Source organism: Poromitra crassiceps (assembly GCF_964638095.1).
Source record: "Poromitra crassiceps genome assembly, chromosome: 8".
Lineage (NCBI taxonomy): Eukaryota > Metazoa > Chordata > Actinopteri > Beryciformes > Melamphaidae > Poromitra > Poromitra crassiceps.
Window position 1 is genome coordinate 39,914,299 of NC_139629.1, and position 16,945 is coordinate 39,931,243.

Below are 16,945 nucleotides of genomic sequence, written 5' to 3' on the forward strand. Positions count from 1 at the left end.
CTCTTATATAAATATTGAAGCCACCGAACGTGTACAACCCATTCCACCGACCCACTAAGTGGCGACAGTGCTCTCCTGACTAGAGGAAGGCAAGCAAAAAGCAGTGTGAGGAAGCCATTCTCATGAAAATGGATTGGCGAAAACGCTTTCGTTTTCGCGCTGATTGCTGGCGGTGCGGGATTGCAAATTTGCATAATAGATTACGGGGGGAACACACTTTGAAACACGCAGCATAAATATGACCAGAATCGCAAAAGCTTCATCAAAGCTCTCAACCGAAACTCCAAGAAACGAGCGATCCCATCCAGACTTGCACAGCGGCCGCCAGCAGACAGGCACAGTAGCAGCAAAGCAGTGAGCCTGGTGACGCGAGGTTACAGCAGCAACAGAAACGAGCTTGTGACACGCCCGCTGCAGCCAAGAAGAACACACACGGAGGGAGGAGTTTGAAGGAGAGGGGTGTTTCCTGCTGTTATGGAGGAAATGACTGTTCAAAACTATTGTTTAGATGTCTGACGTCTTACTGATGCCAAAAATGAATGGTTAAAGTGACTGTTCTATCGAATTTCACAAAAAGCAGTTTATCTCAGAATCAATTTTCAGACGCTGAAACCATGCTGTATTCAACTGCTAATGCTTACATAACTACTAACTCTACAAACTAACTCTTTTAGACAGAGAAAGCACACATTCTATTAGTTCTTTTGAGATATTGTGTGTTCACAAAATCCTAACAGAAACGAATCCTCGGCTCTTGAAATATGAGCCAGAATCCTCAAAAAAAAACCTTGGCAGAAGCTAACTACAGTATTGAAAAACGGCTGGCAGTGAATGTGTTAATCAGTTATTAAAAATGCAATTAGTAGCCTAAGATTGACCCCCGCAACTGCTAAAGTACACTTTAACATCTCACAATCTACACACCAATCAGTATCCCATTTTAATACCTTGTAAATTACATTATCATCATGACATTTTGTTGTTCTCTAGTAGTATGTCCAAACTATCATCACTTCATCACTGAGCAGTCTGTGATGTTATCCAACATCTTTCTACCCCAAACCAGTTGCTCTCTCAATAAGGGCTGTTGTGTTGCTAAAATATTAGAGGTGTTATCTGTATCATGACTGTTACAGAAAATCACAGACACTTCTTACACTGTTTGTCAAGACGCTTACCATTAGCAAACATGTAGCATCAACACCAGACCCATGAGAGTTCTTACGCTGATACACTACATTACTGCATGCTGCAGATCTCTCTCTGGGTCTGATACACTATGTTACTGCATGCTGCAGATCTCTCTCTGGGTCTGATACACTACGTTACTGCATGCTGCAGATCTCTCTCTGGGTCTGATACACTACGTTACTGCATGCTGCAGATCTCTCTCTGGGTCTGATACACTATGTTACTGCATGCTGCAGATCTCTCTCTGGGTCTGATACACTATGTTACTGCATGCTGCAGATCTCTCTCTGGGTCTGATACACTATGTTACTGGATGCTGCAGATCTCTCTCTGGGTCTAATACACTACGTTACTGGATGCTGCAGATCTCTCTCTGGGTCTGATACACTACGTTACTGCACTCTGTAGATCTCTCTCTCTGGGTCTGATACACTACGTTACTACATGCTGCACTGGACACTTGTAGCTCTAAACTGGTGTCGGAATCCTGGTCAGTGATTGGCTCACACCACGAAATCCTGATTGGGGCACCAATCAATAAGGAACAACTTAAGCAATTAGGCACGCTCGGAGCCATATACTGTAGATAGAAGAGTCCCGACATCTCCATTCACTCCAATGGACCAGTTTTTTACTCTCAAGAGTTCCAGGAAGTAAGGTCCTGGATTAAGCAGCACTGTCGAGTTGCAGCAAAATAGACAATTTGTGTTGTACTCTGAAAGGGATTTTCCCCCCTTGAATCAAATTGTACATTATCAGCTTTATTTTAGCATGCAAAAGTAGCGCGAGACCCATTCCTGGCTGTTCATTGGCTAATGAGTCTCGCATTTTGGTCCTCCGCTGACGCTCTCTCTCTAGAGGACACCAACGTAATAGTCTGGAGAGAGACTAGCAAACATGTAACTAGTGCTAAGCTACGCTAATTAAAATATCTCACATTTCATCTCCTTATATTTTGAACATGACATATCTTTGATCTCTTTGTGAACCCTGAGTTTGAAGTTCCTCCTCCAATTCCTGTAAATCCGGAGTTTGAAGTTCCTCCTTCAGTTACTGTCTAAAACAATACCATCAAGACTGAAGTGTGTGTGTGTGTGTAGTGTTTGACGAGAGAGAGAGAGAGAGAGAGAGAGAGAGAGAGAGAGAGAGAGAGAGAGAGAGAGAGAGAGAGAGAGAGAGAGAGAGAGAGAGAGAGAGAGAGAGAGAGAGAGAGAGAGAGAGAGAGAAAAAAAAGTACTCAAGTATCCACCTTATTTTTGAATGCCCCACTGTAAAAAAATAATTGTGGGTACAAGGTCCGGTTTAACGTGACTTATTGTTGCAGCTTGCCATTTCCTTTGTTATACTCGGCTGCAGACCTGAATTGGAGGACGTTATAAATATAGTCACGTTATAAACAACTAACCAACGCTGGGGGTCCGTATGGAAACAGTGTTACTCGAAATGGTTAAAAGTTAAATCAATTTGGTCATTCAGTGGCGTTTTACTGCAACTATTACGCTAGCCGCTAGCATTAGCCACAGTAGCCGACTACCCACAGTGCATTACGTTATCCCAGCAACCGAGCGACACGGCTGTAGAGCAGAATGGCTCTGCTGTAAAATCCTCATAGACGTTTTTTTGTCAAGTTAAAATCATAGACTGTAAAACAGTCTATTACACCGGAAGCGGAAGAAACACCCATCAGGCATCATGGCAGCTAGAAATAAGGTGGATAGAAAACTGCTCATCAGCGTTGCTATAAGCAAGTGGTCAATCATCCAGACAGATCGATGAGATGAGATGTCCTGCAGGGACTCCAGTGTCTGAGTCTTATTAGACGCTCTGAAGAACATTCATGTGAAGTGAGATCCTTTGTGTTTCACAATGTGAAGATCTAAGGCCTTCAGCGCTGAACAAAGATGTCTTCTGTGTTAAGATGTGAAGTGCATCACAACTCATGTGTGCATTGTTTAACATTCAATTCCTGGCAATTATATTGAGCCACACACACATTCCTCTTTTAGAGTGAACCTAATGAGGGATCCACTCTCATCAAATCACATCAACATTTCATCCATGAACTCAAATACATCTTCTTGTGTAGTAGTGGCATTAGATTATTCATGCCTTCTCTTAACCCATTGATACCTGATGCAGCATTTGTGTGTGTATCCCTTTAAGACCGCAAAACCGCGTCACGCGGTTCATGGTCTTAAAGGGATACACACACAAATGCTACACGCAAATGCTGCATCAGGTATCAATGAGTTAACACTAGTAGTTATTTTCTGTGAGGTTCAGAGGATCGAAGCAAGCCGGAGAGAGGATCTACAGCCATCTCACTTTGCAATGAATGCCTCAATTTATGTGGTCCAGCCCTCATTTTGTGGCTCCCATATTCTGTTTTCATAACAGCTGAATCTGGGTTGACTTTTCCTCTATGGCTGCACAGAGCCATGCTGCACAGAGGCGTGCTGCACAGAGCCGTGCTGCACAGAGCCATGCTGCTGCACAGAGCCATGCTGCACAGAGCCGTGCCGCACAGAGCCGTGCCGCACAGAGCCATGCTGCACAGAGCCATGCTGCACAGAGCCGTGCTGCACAGAGCAGTGCTGCACAGAGCCATGCTGCACAGAGCCATGCTGCTGCACAGAGCCATGCTGCACAGAGCCGTGCTGCAAAGAGCCATGCTGCACAGAGCCATGCTGCTGCACAGAGCCATGCTGCACAGAGCCATGCTGCACAGAGCCATGCTGCATAGAGCCATGCTGCACAGAGCCATGCCGCACAGAGCCGTGCCGCACAGAGCCATGCCGCACAGAGCCATGCCGCACAGAGCCATGCCGCACAGAGCCGTGCCGCACAGAGCCATGCTGCACAGAGCCATGCTGCACAGAGCCGTGTTGCACAGAGCGGTGCCGCACAGAGCGGTGCCGCACAGAGCGGTGCCGCACAGAGCGGTGCCGCACAGAGCCGTGCCGCACAGAGCCGTGCCGCACAGAGCCGTGCCGCACAGAGCCGTGCCGCACAGAGCCGTGCCGCACAGAGCCGTGCCGCACAGAGCCGTGCTGCTGCACAGAGCCGTGCTGCACAGAGCCGTGCTGCACAGAGCCGTGCTGCACAGAGCCGTGCTGCAGAGCCGTGCTGCACAGAGCCGTGCTGCACAGTGGCTGTAGAGGAACTCTCCTTCGTCAGTCCGTCGGCGTGTTTACATTTATCTTTCTGTCCATCAGGCCTGGAATTAAGTCATTTTCAGGGCAAGACCACTTACTTTGGCCTTTGATAAATACAAACTTATTGGGGCATCACGGCCAAAAGCAATGGTTAAAACCAATGGTGTCAAAATTAAGTGCTGCAGCGATACAGCGCATATTATGTAACATGGCTCAGACTTACATACTAACACACTAACACACAATAACATAAGTGTAACCCCGGTTATTTTCTGTAGCTACAAATTACAAATGTCCCCTCACCCGCCTCATAGCGTCTGCCTACCGGCCACACTCCGGGGTCACGGTGTCCATAGCACTGACCTTTTGACCTTAGTAGTACTTCCTGTCCTGGTCCATCAATCTCACTCGCTCAAACTGCTTCTTTCTGTGTCTTTATCTGTGGCACTGGCTGTGGCCTGGGATGTCCAGCAGAGCCTCATGGGGTTACCTGGCTGTGACCCGAGATGTCCAGCAGAGCCTCATGGGGTTACCTGGCTGTTACCCGGGACGTCCAGCAGAGCCTCATGGGGTTACCTGGCTGTGACCCGAGATGTCCAGCAGAGCCTCATGGGGTTACCTGGCTGTGACCCCGGGACGTCCTGCAGAGCCTCATGGGGTTACCTGGCTGTGTCCCTGGGACGTCCCGCAGAGCCTCATGGGGTTACCTCCGAGGTCAACGCTGCACCTCTTTGTTGTGCCGTGACGCGTGAGGGAGGTTCAACTGTTGTTTGTGCATGTTCAACCTCTTTGAAAAGGACTGTTGAGGATTAGAACTTGAATAGCCTATGGATATTGTGTGTGCGCAGTAAGCCGGCAAAGTGGCAGTGGCTTGGCTTGCATAAAGCTACGTGCTTGTTTCCAGTGGATGGGGCACTGCTGCACAGTGCTGCCATTGAAGAAGTGGATTCAACAGCCAAAGCAGTGGCCAGGCCAGGACGGACGCAGCATTGGACATTGGCTTATACTGTGCATGTCAAGTGTTAAGCTACTGTTTCTGCTGTTTGATCTTCTGACACTCTTTTCAACTCTGGGCATCTGGGAATAGTTTGGGGCTTTCTACCGTGTTATACTGCAGAATTCCCCGTTTCACATCTAACGTGCTCCGACTCTGTGGTTCATCTAACGTGCTCCGACTCTGTGGTTCAACAACAGGCCTTCCGTCTGAATAATTAATGCACCACAAAAATCCAGGAATAACAACGACGAGTTCCTCTGGCCTCGTTCTCTTCCCCCCGTGGTCCTCGTTTGTTTGGTTTTAATTGTTACTTACAAGAAAGCACGGATTCTTGCTTTGAAATCTGGCAAAACTGAGCACAGAGAAATCACTTCAAACTTGACCTCAGGGGTCTAATTACATACTGTGGTCGCTTTTCACATTTTTTCTCACTGGATGAAACTCTCAGGAAGACCCGAACTCGACAATGGAGGACCGGGCGGCAGGGAGTAGTGATGGGTGATGAGAAACAGCCCTGCTTTGACTCTCAAGCGATGGTTCCCTCCACCTTCCTGTCACCCCGTCACATTCTCTCCACCTTCCTGTCACCCCGTCACATTCTCTCCAGCTTCCTGTCACCCCGTCACGTTCTCTCCAGCTTCCTGTCACCCCGTCACATTCTCTCCAGCTTCCTGTCACCCCGTCACGTTCTCTCCAGCTTCCTTCCTGTCACCCCGTCACGTTCTCTCCAGCTTCCTGTCACCCCGTCACATTCTCTCCAGCTTCCTGTCACCCCGTCACATTCTCTCCAGCTTCCTGTCACCCCGTCACATTCTCTCCAGCTTCCTGTCACCCCGTCACATTCTCTCCAGCTTCCTGTCACCCCGTCACGTTCTCTCCAGCTTCCTTCCTGTCACCCCGTCACATTCTCTCCAGCTTCCTTCCTGTCACCCCGTCACATTCTCTCCAGCTTCCTGTCACCCCGTCACGTTCTCTCCAGCTTCCTTCCTGTCACCCCGTCACGTTCTCTCCAGCTTCCTTCCTGTCACCCCGTCACATTCTCTCCAGCTTCCTGTCACCCCGTCACATTCTCTCCAGCTTCCTGTCACCCCGTCACGTTCTCTCCAGCTTCCTTCCTGTCACCCCGTCACATTCTCTCCAGCTTCCTGTCACCCCATCACATTCTCTCCAGCTTCCTGTCACCCCGTCACGTTCTCTCCAGCTTCCTTCCTGTCACCCCGTCACGTTCTCTCCAGCTTCCTGTCACCCCGTCACGTTCTCTCCAGCTTCCTTCCTGTCACCCCGTCACGTTCTCTCCAGCTTCCTGTCACCCCGTCATGTTCTCTCCATCTTCCTGTCACCCCGTCACGTTCTCTCCAGCTTCCTGTCCACCCCGTCACGTTCTCTCCAGCTTCCTGTCCACCCTGTCACGTTCTCTCCAGCTTCCTGTCACCCCGTCATGTTCTCTCCAGCTTCCTGTCACCCCGTCACGTTCTCTCCAGCTTCCTGTCCACCCCGTCACGTTCTCTCCAGCTTCCTGTCCACCCCGTCACATTCTCTCCAGCTTCCTGTCCACCCCGTCACGTTATCTCCAGCTTCCTGTCCACCCCGTCACGTTCTCTCCAGCTTCCTGTCCACCCCGTCACGTTCTCTCCAGCTTCCTGTCCACCCCGTCACATTCTCTCCAGCTTCCTTCCTGTCACCTTCCGTCATACACACCAAGACCCATGCATTTATATTCAAGTCATTTCAGATTCCCATTTGTACTCTTATCTTTTAACAGCATTGAATATAATCCATGTGCTCTATCGCTCGGCCTAGAAATGATTCACAAGCGGACGGGGTTGGTTGAACACTGCGAAGGAGCTCAGTGTTGGACGCATGCTTGTGAAACAAAAGTAGTTTTCACATTTCAATTTGCTTGGCGAACATTTTCAGCTGAGTCGATGTTCTGTATGGGTTCGGAGGACAGTCGTTGTGGCCAAGCCCCCAGGAATAGCGCTGGGCTGTGAAGCCATTTGAACATGGTGGTGAAGCTCTGTATTGCAAGTCACGTGACGCCATGCAGCCCAGAAAGGAAAATTCCCATCCACTTGCATGGGGATCCCGGCAGCTGTTAAACCCAGGGGAACTTTTTCCGGGTGTCACTCCAAGTATAAAACGACTCTTTTATTTATTAAATCATTTTAATAGAGCCGTATACGGGTGTATTTCCTTCTTTTAATACATCCATGGGTGGGAGGGGTGGGAGACATCATGGAATACGTCATGGCACACATGCGCACTTCGCCCGAGGCCGCATGGTCAGGAAGTAAAACCAGGAAGAAAAACCCCCCATGATGGCTTCATGCGCCAGTGAGCAGCCTCCGTCCGAATGCATGGGTGGGCGTGGCTCGTCCCCTATCCAGTTCTTTTAATACATCCATGGTTGTGGCGTGTTATGTTAAACAAAGGCAAACTTGTAACGGGGTCAGCATGAAGTCGCTGTTTCTCATACACTTTGCCTATATATGGGTTAGGGGTGACAATGCTTCACAAAATTCACTGTTTTTGTTTGGCTCAATACGACACAGTGGTGTCTTGGTTCGGTACGTTTTTGATACAGCAAAGAAGTAGAAATGCCAGAGAAATTTCCTTGATTTAAAAATGTTGAATATATTTCTATTTATTTTACTTATTTATTTTATTATTTTCAGAGTCTAGTATTTTCGTCTTTCTCGCCTCAGTTTTAGTCTACCATGATATCCTTGTTGAAGACTTGCACTGCAGAGCAGTGAACGATTTGTCGTCCCCCCGGCAAAGGGAAACAACATATTTCCCCTGATTTCCAAACCAAAGCCATTAAGTTGGGTTTTCTTCCTCAAAATCCAACTGCTCTTCTTTTAAAAGCGTGTCTTTTTGAGGCGAAGCTCCGCACATTAAATCAATGAGAAGGTGCTGGAATGTGCTGCGTGGGTCTGGACTGGATTTGTGGAGCAACGATGGCCATATTGAGAGAGACAGTTTGGGGGGAGAAGTGGGTCAGTGTTACGTCCCAGCTGGTGCTGCTGTCTGTCTGTCTGTCTGTCTGTCTGGACTGGAGGCCTCCATCACCTGGCTGCTGCTGAAGAAGGTGTCACCAACACCACTCACTCACCATCCATCCTACCCTGTCCCATCCCGTCTCACAGGGTTTCACACCACGGGCCTGGAAGAGTCTTCAATGTTTGCGGATTGGATCAAAACAAAATGAGGAGGATTTTGAAAAAGAACAGATGGCTTTGAAAGTACTTTTTCATTAGCTGCTCGGAGGTGCCGCTGTGTGTGTGTGTGTGTGTGTGTGTGTGTGTGTGTGTGTGTGTGTGTGCGTGTGCGCGTGCGCGTGTGCGCGCGCGCGCGTTTCTTCTGTGCAATGCTTTTTGCAATGTACAGTGCTGTTAAGGGACAGAGGCCCAGAGCCCTGCATGAGGGAAATGCCTCATACACCAGGGAGTAAGCTTGGGGGGGCTGGGTGATCTACCTCGACTTCATAGAGAATCATTTGTCTGATGTCACCCAACACACACACACACACACACACACACACACACACACACACACACACACACACACACACACAACTGCGTTGTGCACCTGGAATGCTTGAAGATTGGAAATAGGAAATTTCAACTGGGAAATTCTGACCTCCAAGTTGTCTGGAACGCAGCATTAGTACAGCAGCAGGCAACGGGCTACAGCTAGCTAGCTAGTTAACGTGCTAGCTCGTCCTCAGACGGAATCGAAGTGACATTACATAATGACTCTAGTAGTTCCACTTGTAGTCACACGTAATCGTCGTAAATCGTCCCATTTTAGCAACTAACTTAAATGTCTGAACTCAGACACTTGAGCAAGTTATTTGTCAAAAAGAAATTTAATTGGCAAACACGGTGGCTAATGAACATTGCCAGGACATGACTCAGAATAGTCAGAAAAATATGAATGGTCTTAAAAATGACAAAAGACACTGGAGGGTGGCTTTGCTTTAAGTCAGTGTAGCTTAGTGTCACTCACTACAGTGATGCATCCTCCAGATAACAAGAACACTTCTTAAAATATGACAATCAGATTCATCAATGTGTGTCAGCCCTCTAGTCCTCTAGTCCTCTAGTCCTCTAGTCCTCTCTCCATCTTGGCATCAACACTTACAAAGCAGCACTACATGTCTCCTCTATCACTCTGGAAGACATGAGGCTGATCGGGGTAGTAAGTAGGATCTGGACCCTGATGTAATGGGATTGCTGTGTGCTGCTAGCTCTATCCCAGGAGACCAAAGAAAGTCTTTCTTCAGTCTCTTTTGAGGTGAAATGGACTCAAACGGTTAACATCCCAGCCTGATTTGGACCCTCCAAAAATTGTCAGCGTTTTGGCAGCAGCTGTGGAAAAAAAGCAACTTTGCCGACTGAATTAACAATTCACATCTCTGTTTGAGATATTTCAGTGGGCTTTGAAAGGGGACTGCCCAGGGGGGGTTTGCCAGTCCTACCCCCAACCTCCAACCCCCCCCCCCTCAGCCACCACAACCTCCAATTAGGCTCAGAGGTTCTCCCCTCCGCGGTCACTCCGTGCTGGTGCTCAGAGGTTCTCCCGTCCGTGGTCTCTCCATGCTGGTGCGTAAAAGCGGTGATAAAATTAGAACCCACAATGTTTTATTTCCAGTTTTATGCCCACTCATAGGGAACAACTGGCTCAACCCGGCCGCGTCACACACACACACACACACACACACACACACACACACACACACACACACACACACACACACGGACCAGAGAAGAAGTCCACACATAGCAGGTTTCAATACGTCCACTCATCTCCGCCTCATGGCGAGGTCAGTGTGTGGCTGCGTTAGTTGTTTAGGCAGATCAAATGGCTACATGCACAAGCACAAGCAAACCCAGTGTGTTTTAACCGCCATACAAAATGTACGAGGAGGACATTGGTGTGTGTACGCTGAAAGGAAGCAAAGCTAACAAGTTGGCGTCTGGCCATGGCTCCTCCCTCTCATTCATGGCTCCTCCCTCTCATTCCTTCACTCCCAGGGATTGGGCGTTGTGCATGTCATCTAAATGGATTCAGTCACTGGCCTCTGTCCATTCTTTTGCAGCTCCCTCTCTCTCTCTCTCTCTCTCTCTCTCTCGTCTCTAATTGTACCCCCCGTCAGGACCTTGCGAAGTTTAATATGGACGCTCCACTGTCGTGTCTCACGCTGTCGCACCAAACCGTGTTCCGACATTACCTTTTTTTCTGAATTGGCTTTGCGAGGCTCGCCCGCCCCGCGTGCCATTGTTTGTTGTGACGAGAGCGGGGGGACTCGAAGCGGCAAAGCCTTCGCATTTTAAAACCTCCGCTCTCTGTTGTCTCGTAATCTCCTCAAATATCAAAGCCTGTTGTTCCTATAATAGGAATGCTGTGATCTGATCTCGCCAAACCCTTCAGCTTCTAATTGTATTTGGGAAAAACATGACACTCGGGAGTCTCACCCAGACACTTTGGAACTGTCAGACGCAAAAAAGGCCGGGGTCTAAATCCCTTTAGTCTGACACTTTACAGGAACGTGACCGCAAATGATACACTAGCCCCACCACGCTCTCTCTCTCTCTCTTGTGATACACTAGCCCCACCACGCTCTCTCTCTCTCTCTTGTGATACACTAGCCCCACCACGCTCTCTCTCTCTCTCTTGTGATACACTAGCCCCACCACGCTCTCTCTCTCTTGTGATACACTAGCCCCACCACGCTCTCGCTCTCTTGTGATACACTAGCCCCACCACGCTCTCTCTCTTGTGATACACTAGCCCCACCACGCTCTCTCTCTCTCTTGTGATACACTAGCCCCACCACGCTCTCTCTCTTGTGATACACTAGCCCCACCACGCTCTCGCTCTCTTGTGATACACTAGCCCCACCACGCTCTCTCTCTTGTGATACACTAGCCCCACCACGCTCTCTCTCTCTCTTGTGATACACTAGACCCACCATGCTCTCTCTCTCTCTTGTGATACACTAGCCCCACCACGCTCTCTCTCTTGTGATACACTAGCCCCACCACGCTCTCTCTCTCTCTTGTGATACACTAGCCCCACCACGCTCGCTCTCTTGTGATACACTAGCCCCACCACGCTCTCTCTCTTGTGATACACTAGCCCCACCACGCTCTCTCTCTTGTGATACACTAGCCCCACCACGCTCGCTCTCTTGTGATACACTAGCCCCACCACGCTCTCTCTCTTGTGATACACTAGCCCCACCACGCTCTCTCTCTTGTGATACACTAGCCCCACCACGCTCTCTCTCTCTCTTGTGATACACTAGCCCCACCACGCTCTCTCTCTTGTGATACACTAGCCCCACCACACTCTCTCTCTCTCTTGTGATACACTAGCCCCACCACGCTCTCTCTCTCTCTTGTGATACACTAGCCCCACCACGCTCTCTCTCTTGTGATACACTAGCCCCACCACGCTCTCTCTCTTGTGATACACTAGCCCCACCACGCTCTCTCTCTTGTGATACACTAGCCCCACCACGCTCTCTCTCTCTCTTGTGATACACTAGCCCCACCACGCTCTCTCTCTCTCTTGTGATTTCAGTCACATCCCGGAGCCCCCTCGCGGTGCTCAGGCCCTCCCTTCCCCCAAACACCTCTGCGGCTGCCAAGTGTGGAGGGGAGTCATCCAGGGCGAGTCAGAGCAGAGGGCCAGGTCCCTGCAGAGAATCACAATGAGACCGTCGGCGCTGGCTGTCCTCTCTCTCTCTCTCTCCAGAACATTGCTGCTCCTGCACTCTAGTACAGTAACAACAACAACAACAACCAGCTCCGGGCTCAAACAACGGCCCATGTGGGCTTTTTCCTCACAAAACGTTTTAACCACTGGTTTAAAAAGGAAACGCTTCACTTTATATTTAGTATTTGGCAAAACCTTACCTTCATTCTCCCTCATGCAGAGTAGAGAGACAGAGCGTTTTCAGACAGTATCTTATGACACAAGGATTGAATAATTGCGGTTGTGGTTTGTGGTTTTTAATTATTTATAGTTTCATTTTAATTGGGCTATTTTAGAGCAAGGTTATTGTTGTTATTATTATTATTAACAGTGTTGAAGTTGAACCCTCCGTTACCATTGCATACTGATTCTTTTAGTATTCTTCAGCATATTCTTCACAAACGAGATGCGTTTTTTCACTGTTGGCAGGAGCCATAGAGACACTGCATGAAATAGGCCACGCCCATCACGGGGGAAGGCTCTCCGTTCACTTCCATACACCAGCAGTCATTTTCCTTGAATTAAACATAGCTACAAGCTGTTGTGTGGTGGGCTGCGCGCACAACAAATGTAAAAAAAACATAATCGCCAATTAAAGTTTTTTTGTACTCCCGAGCAAAACAAGGAAGCCATTGAGAATTGGGAATTGTTTCAGCCCACCCCCCCCCCCCCCCCCCCCCCCCCCCCCCCCGTTCTGGGCGTGGTTTTATGAATGATGACGCGCTCCGCAGTGTCTCTATGGATAGAAGTCCATTTGTCCAGCGCTTCTCTGACTGTGTTTCTCTGAGTTGAAGCATGTCGGCAGCAGTGCCAGACAGCCCACGGGTCATGAGCGTTACTGTGGTACTGCTTCCCTGTGGTTATACCTCAACAATCTCTGCTGACTTAGTGCCCAGAACTATGGGCAGTTTCCCATGGGTCAGACAGAACTACCAAGCCCGGCAGTTTCCCATGGGTCAGACAGAACTACCAAGCCCGGCAGTTTCCCATGGGTCAGACAGAACTACCAAGCCCGGCAGTTTCCCATGGGTCAGACAGAACTACCAAGCCCGGCAGTTTCCCATGGGTCACACAGTATTTGAATGCCCGGTTCTGAAACATGAAAGAGCTTCTGTGGTGACATTTGAAAAAACACCTTAAGAGTAAATCAAAAGCAGAAAGGCTTGAGATGGAGGAAGCAACAAACAGGCTGACGTTAAAGAGGTAACTGTTGCTGGTAGTAAACTGGTAGAGGACTTTTCTTCTCCTCAGAACACGCTGCCCCTGGGGCCGCTTTGATACAAAAACATTGTTGTGAACTTGGGTTGACCCTTGCATGTTGCTTTGCCCTGCTGGGCTCAAATGTATCCTCCTTTCAGCTGGATAATTCCAGCCCAGAAGATCCTGGATAGTTTGTTGAAAAGTCTTTGAAAAAAGGTCGTTTTTGTAACAGTCCCTTGTCTTCACGGCTCTATTTGAGATGCGGTGGTGGTGAGCTGCATTCCTTTTGAATGGTGTTTGTGCATCAAAATCACTTCCAGTCACAAGTGCTTTTCTTGATGATGACACATCGTCTTTCATCTGCTTTTTCTTTTGGTCCAGCTCCCAAGACCTGCAGCCCCAAGCAGTTTGTATGTAAGGACCAGGTGACCTGTATCTCCAAAGGCTGGCGCTGCGATGGGGAGAAGGACTGTCCAGATGGTTCAGACGAGTCACCAGATATCTGTAAGTATGCCTGAAATAAAACCAGATATCTGTAAATATGCCTGAAATAAAACCAGCAGATATCTGTAAGTGTGCCTGAAATAAAAAACCGGCTAATAAAACTTGCTCTCAGCAGGCTCATGTCCTCAAGTCGCCTGTTCTCTTCAAGCTGTTGCTTTGGGCCGATGGGGGGGGGGTTCCAAATGTTTTTACCAAACTGCCGTTCCCTCAGATTGCTATTTTGCATTTCAGCTTTCTATGCTGCCAGCACTGTGGGGCAGAAGATGCCAAAGTCAGGACACTCACTCACTCACTCACTCACTCACGGACATTTAGGGAAGGGGTGGGGCTAGGAAATAGGGGGCGTAGCTAGGGATAGGTAGGTGGTACAGAGTGGGGGTTCAAGGTGTGGTTAGATGGAGTGGCTAGCTAGGAGGATGTGGAGGGTGGGAGGGGCCCTGGTTAGGGAAGGGTGCAGGGCTATGGAAAAGGGGCTGTAGCTAGAGATAGGAAGGTCGTCGAGAGTCGGGCTTCGAGGGGTGTGTATGGGGAGTGGTAGGGGGGTATGTGGGTGGGGTAGGATCAGGGTAGGGACTAGGGGGTACGACCATTTTCCATGTGGAAAAGGATTAGCCGTGTTGTTGAGGTACCCCCAAAACATTGCCTAAAGTGCCATAACACTGAATGGCCACACCACTGCACCGCGAGCTTCAAGGTATTTGCACTTGTTAACACTGAATTCTTCTTCTTTCTTGTTGTTGTTTTTTGTTGTTGTCTTGGTACCTCTCCATCTCTTTATGCTCGACATTGATTCACTTTATGATGCCCTTAGACTCTATGTTCAGTTTGGCTTTATTAAAGAGACAATGGCACAATGTTCAGACAGATTAATTTAAGCCTGAGTAAGTAAGTGGTTAGGTTATGCCCTTTCTCCGAAGGACACAAGCTCACTGTGTGCCTTCATGGCTGCTCTGCTGAATGATAGCTCCAATGATGCAGCCATGTTTAGTCTGGATGTTTCCGGCCCGGGATGTGTCTGCTCTCTCTCTCTCTCTCTCTGCAGTCCCCGGGCGAGAGTCTTGTCCCAGCCGCTCACATCTGCCCACCTCCTCCTCAGTCCTGACGTAGCATCCATAAACTCTCCCTGGCAAAAAGCCTTTTCCCTCCACTTATGTGGAGGCGCTAATGGCAATTTTAGTGTCTGCGTGCGCCACACCTTACGTCTGTCATCATGCCACAAGCATGCTATTGTCTATATCAGGGGTGGGCAACTGGCGGCCCCTGGGTAAATTCCCCCCCTTTTTTTTCTTTTTTTTTTACAAGGTGGACCTTTTTGGTTAGAATATAGACCACCAAAATCAGTGTTTTTATTTGACTGTATAATAACCCAGAACATGGTGCTGAGATGGCGTTAGCATTGTCCATCCACATACTGTTTAACATTAGCATTTGAGCTAACGCTATTGTAATCAACTATATCCAGGATGCACATTGCACATGCTATCACATATTTGGGTGATGTACCCCATCAAATTGCTGTAGCGGGCTGTTTTAAAGCTAGAGCAAAGTTTCTGGTGTCATCTGAATGGAAGAATTGCTAAATTTGAATATGAAAAATATAACCGTTGGCATAATACACTTGGATTACCAGTCCTTTTTATCAAATGAGTAGCTATATTTGGGAGTGACGGTGTTACCAGTAGGCTACTGGTGGAAGTGCACGGTCACAATCTGGCCCTCTGGTAGCGAGGACATTTTTTGTGCGGCCCTCTCTATCATCAAAGTTGCCCATTCCTGGTCTATATACTAGCAATAGTCTGGCACGCAGAGACACCTTACATCTGTCATGCCACAAGCATGCTATAGTTTATATAGTAGTAATAGTCTGGCACGCAGAGACAAGCAGCTGACACCCGGCGTTAAGGGTCTTGTTATTGTGGGGTGAAAACACTGTTAAGTATTAGCACATGGGGCCAGGGAGTTGATATGCGTGAACTAGCTGAGGGTAACACATTTTATTTAGATGCTGCGTTCATAGACACATAAAACATTAACTGTAGGTGTTGAAATGGAGAAAGTTACATTTATTTGGATTCCTCGCCCACAGGCGGGTCAAGCATTCTCCTCTATGCTCACAGTGTTTTGCCGGATCTCCTTTCCTCTGTACAGATATGCAATCTTTGAAATGATTTGTTCTGAGAATGAACTCTGGTTTACTCGTTCGGAGCTAAAATGTGTCGTTTGAAGATAAACAGGCCCGCCATTTGAGCAGTAAAGTTCTCTACTCCGTGTACTCCCTCACTCTTCTGTGTGTTGACTTCTATTTATGAGTTTACAAAGTAACAAATTATTAAGAACGTTTACCGCTAAATAATTCATTTGTAAATTGTGCTGTATAACTCAATAGATCTCCTATATAACTAAAACAAATTAAGAATTTATCAGTAGAGTAGAAAAATATGATCGCTTTTTTGTCATTGTAATCACAGATCAGTGAAACTTCACGTAAGTGTGACACACATTGACACGCATCAAGCTGTGGCTGCTCAATTTCCTTTATTTTTTTTACATTTTATTTTCAATTTCAATTTTAACAATATACAAACAAGAATAAACTCCCACACACTGTCTCCACATGCAATCAAAAGTCAGCTTATGTGCTTGTAAGAAATGTTGTGCGTGGGGGGGGGGTCCCACTCAAGGGGTCCAAGAGGAACCAACTGGACAAGTCACCCGCTGCCCCCAACCTCGTCGAGGTAGAACCAGAAACGGGTCCCAAATAGTTATGGCTGCTCAATTTCTGCCTTTTTCTCTACGAGGCAATTTGAAGTGAGTGAAATTTCCATAGCACTTATGTAATTTGGCGACAGAGACAATGGCCCGATTCATCTTGTCCACGAAAACAGCATCAGCAGAACATCAAGATCTGTTCTGCTCAATTAGCTGCTTCCCAACGGCTGTACTGTGTGGCTGTCGCTTTACCTTTAGTGAAGGCGCCGCGCTGTCCGTGTAGATCAAGGCAATCATCCTAAATATCTGTTACTGCGGTTGATGCGCTTTTACTCTGTACAGCACAATAAGCGTGACGTCGTCTAACAAGCTCAGTCAAACGCCAGGTGCCTTTTCAAGTCTCACAATGAAAGCCGGAGCAGAC

At 48.1% G+C, this 16,945-nt stretch overlaps 1 protein-coding gene across 1 annotated transcript in view; it reads left to right on the forward strand.

The window, feature by feature from the left end:
- LOC310780707 (low-density lipoprotein receptor-related protein 1-like) overlaps positions 1–16,945 on the forward strand; it is a gene marked incomplete at its 5' end in the record, with an annotated part of 157,296 nt that overhangs the window by 5,964 nt on the left and 134,387 nt on the right. Inside the window, 4 exons of the mRNA XM_083641218.1 lie at positions 3,589–4,345; positions 11,935–12,072; positions 12,998–13,137; positions 13,690–13,812. Coding sequence (XP_083497344.1) covers positions 3,589–4,345; positions 11,935–12,072; positions 12,998–13,137; positions 13,690–13,812 — 1,158 coding nt within the window. The remainder of the gene's footprint in view (positions 1–3,588; positions 4,346–11,934; positions 12,073–12,997; positions 13,138–13,689; positions 13,813–16,945) is intronic.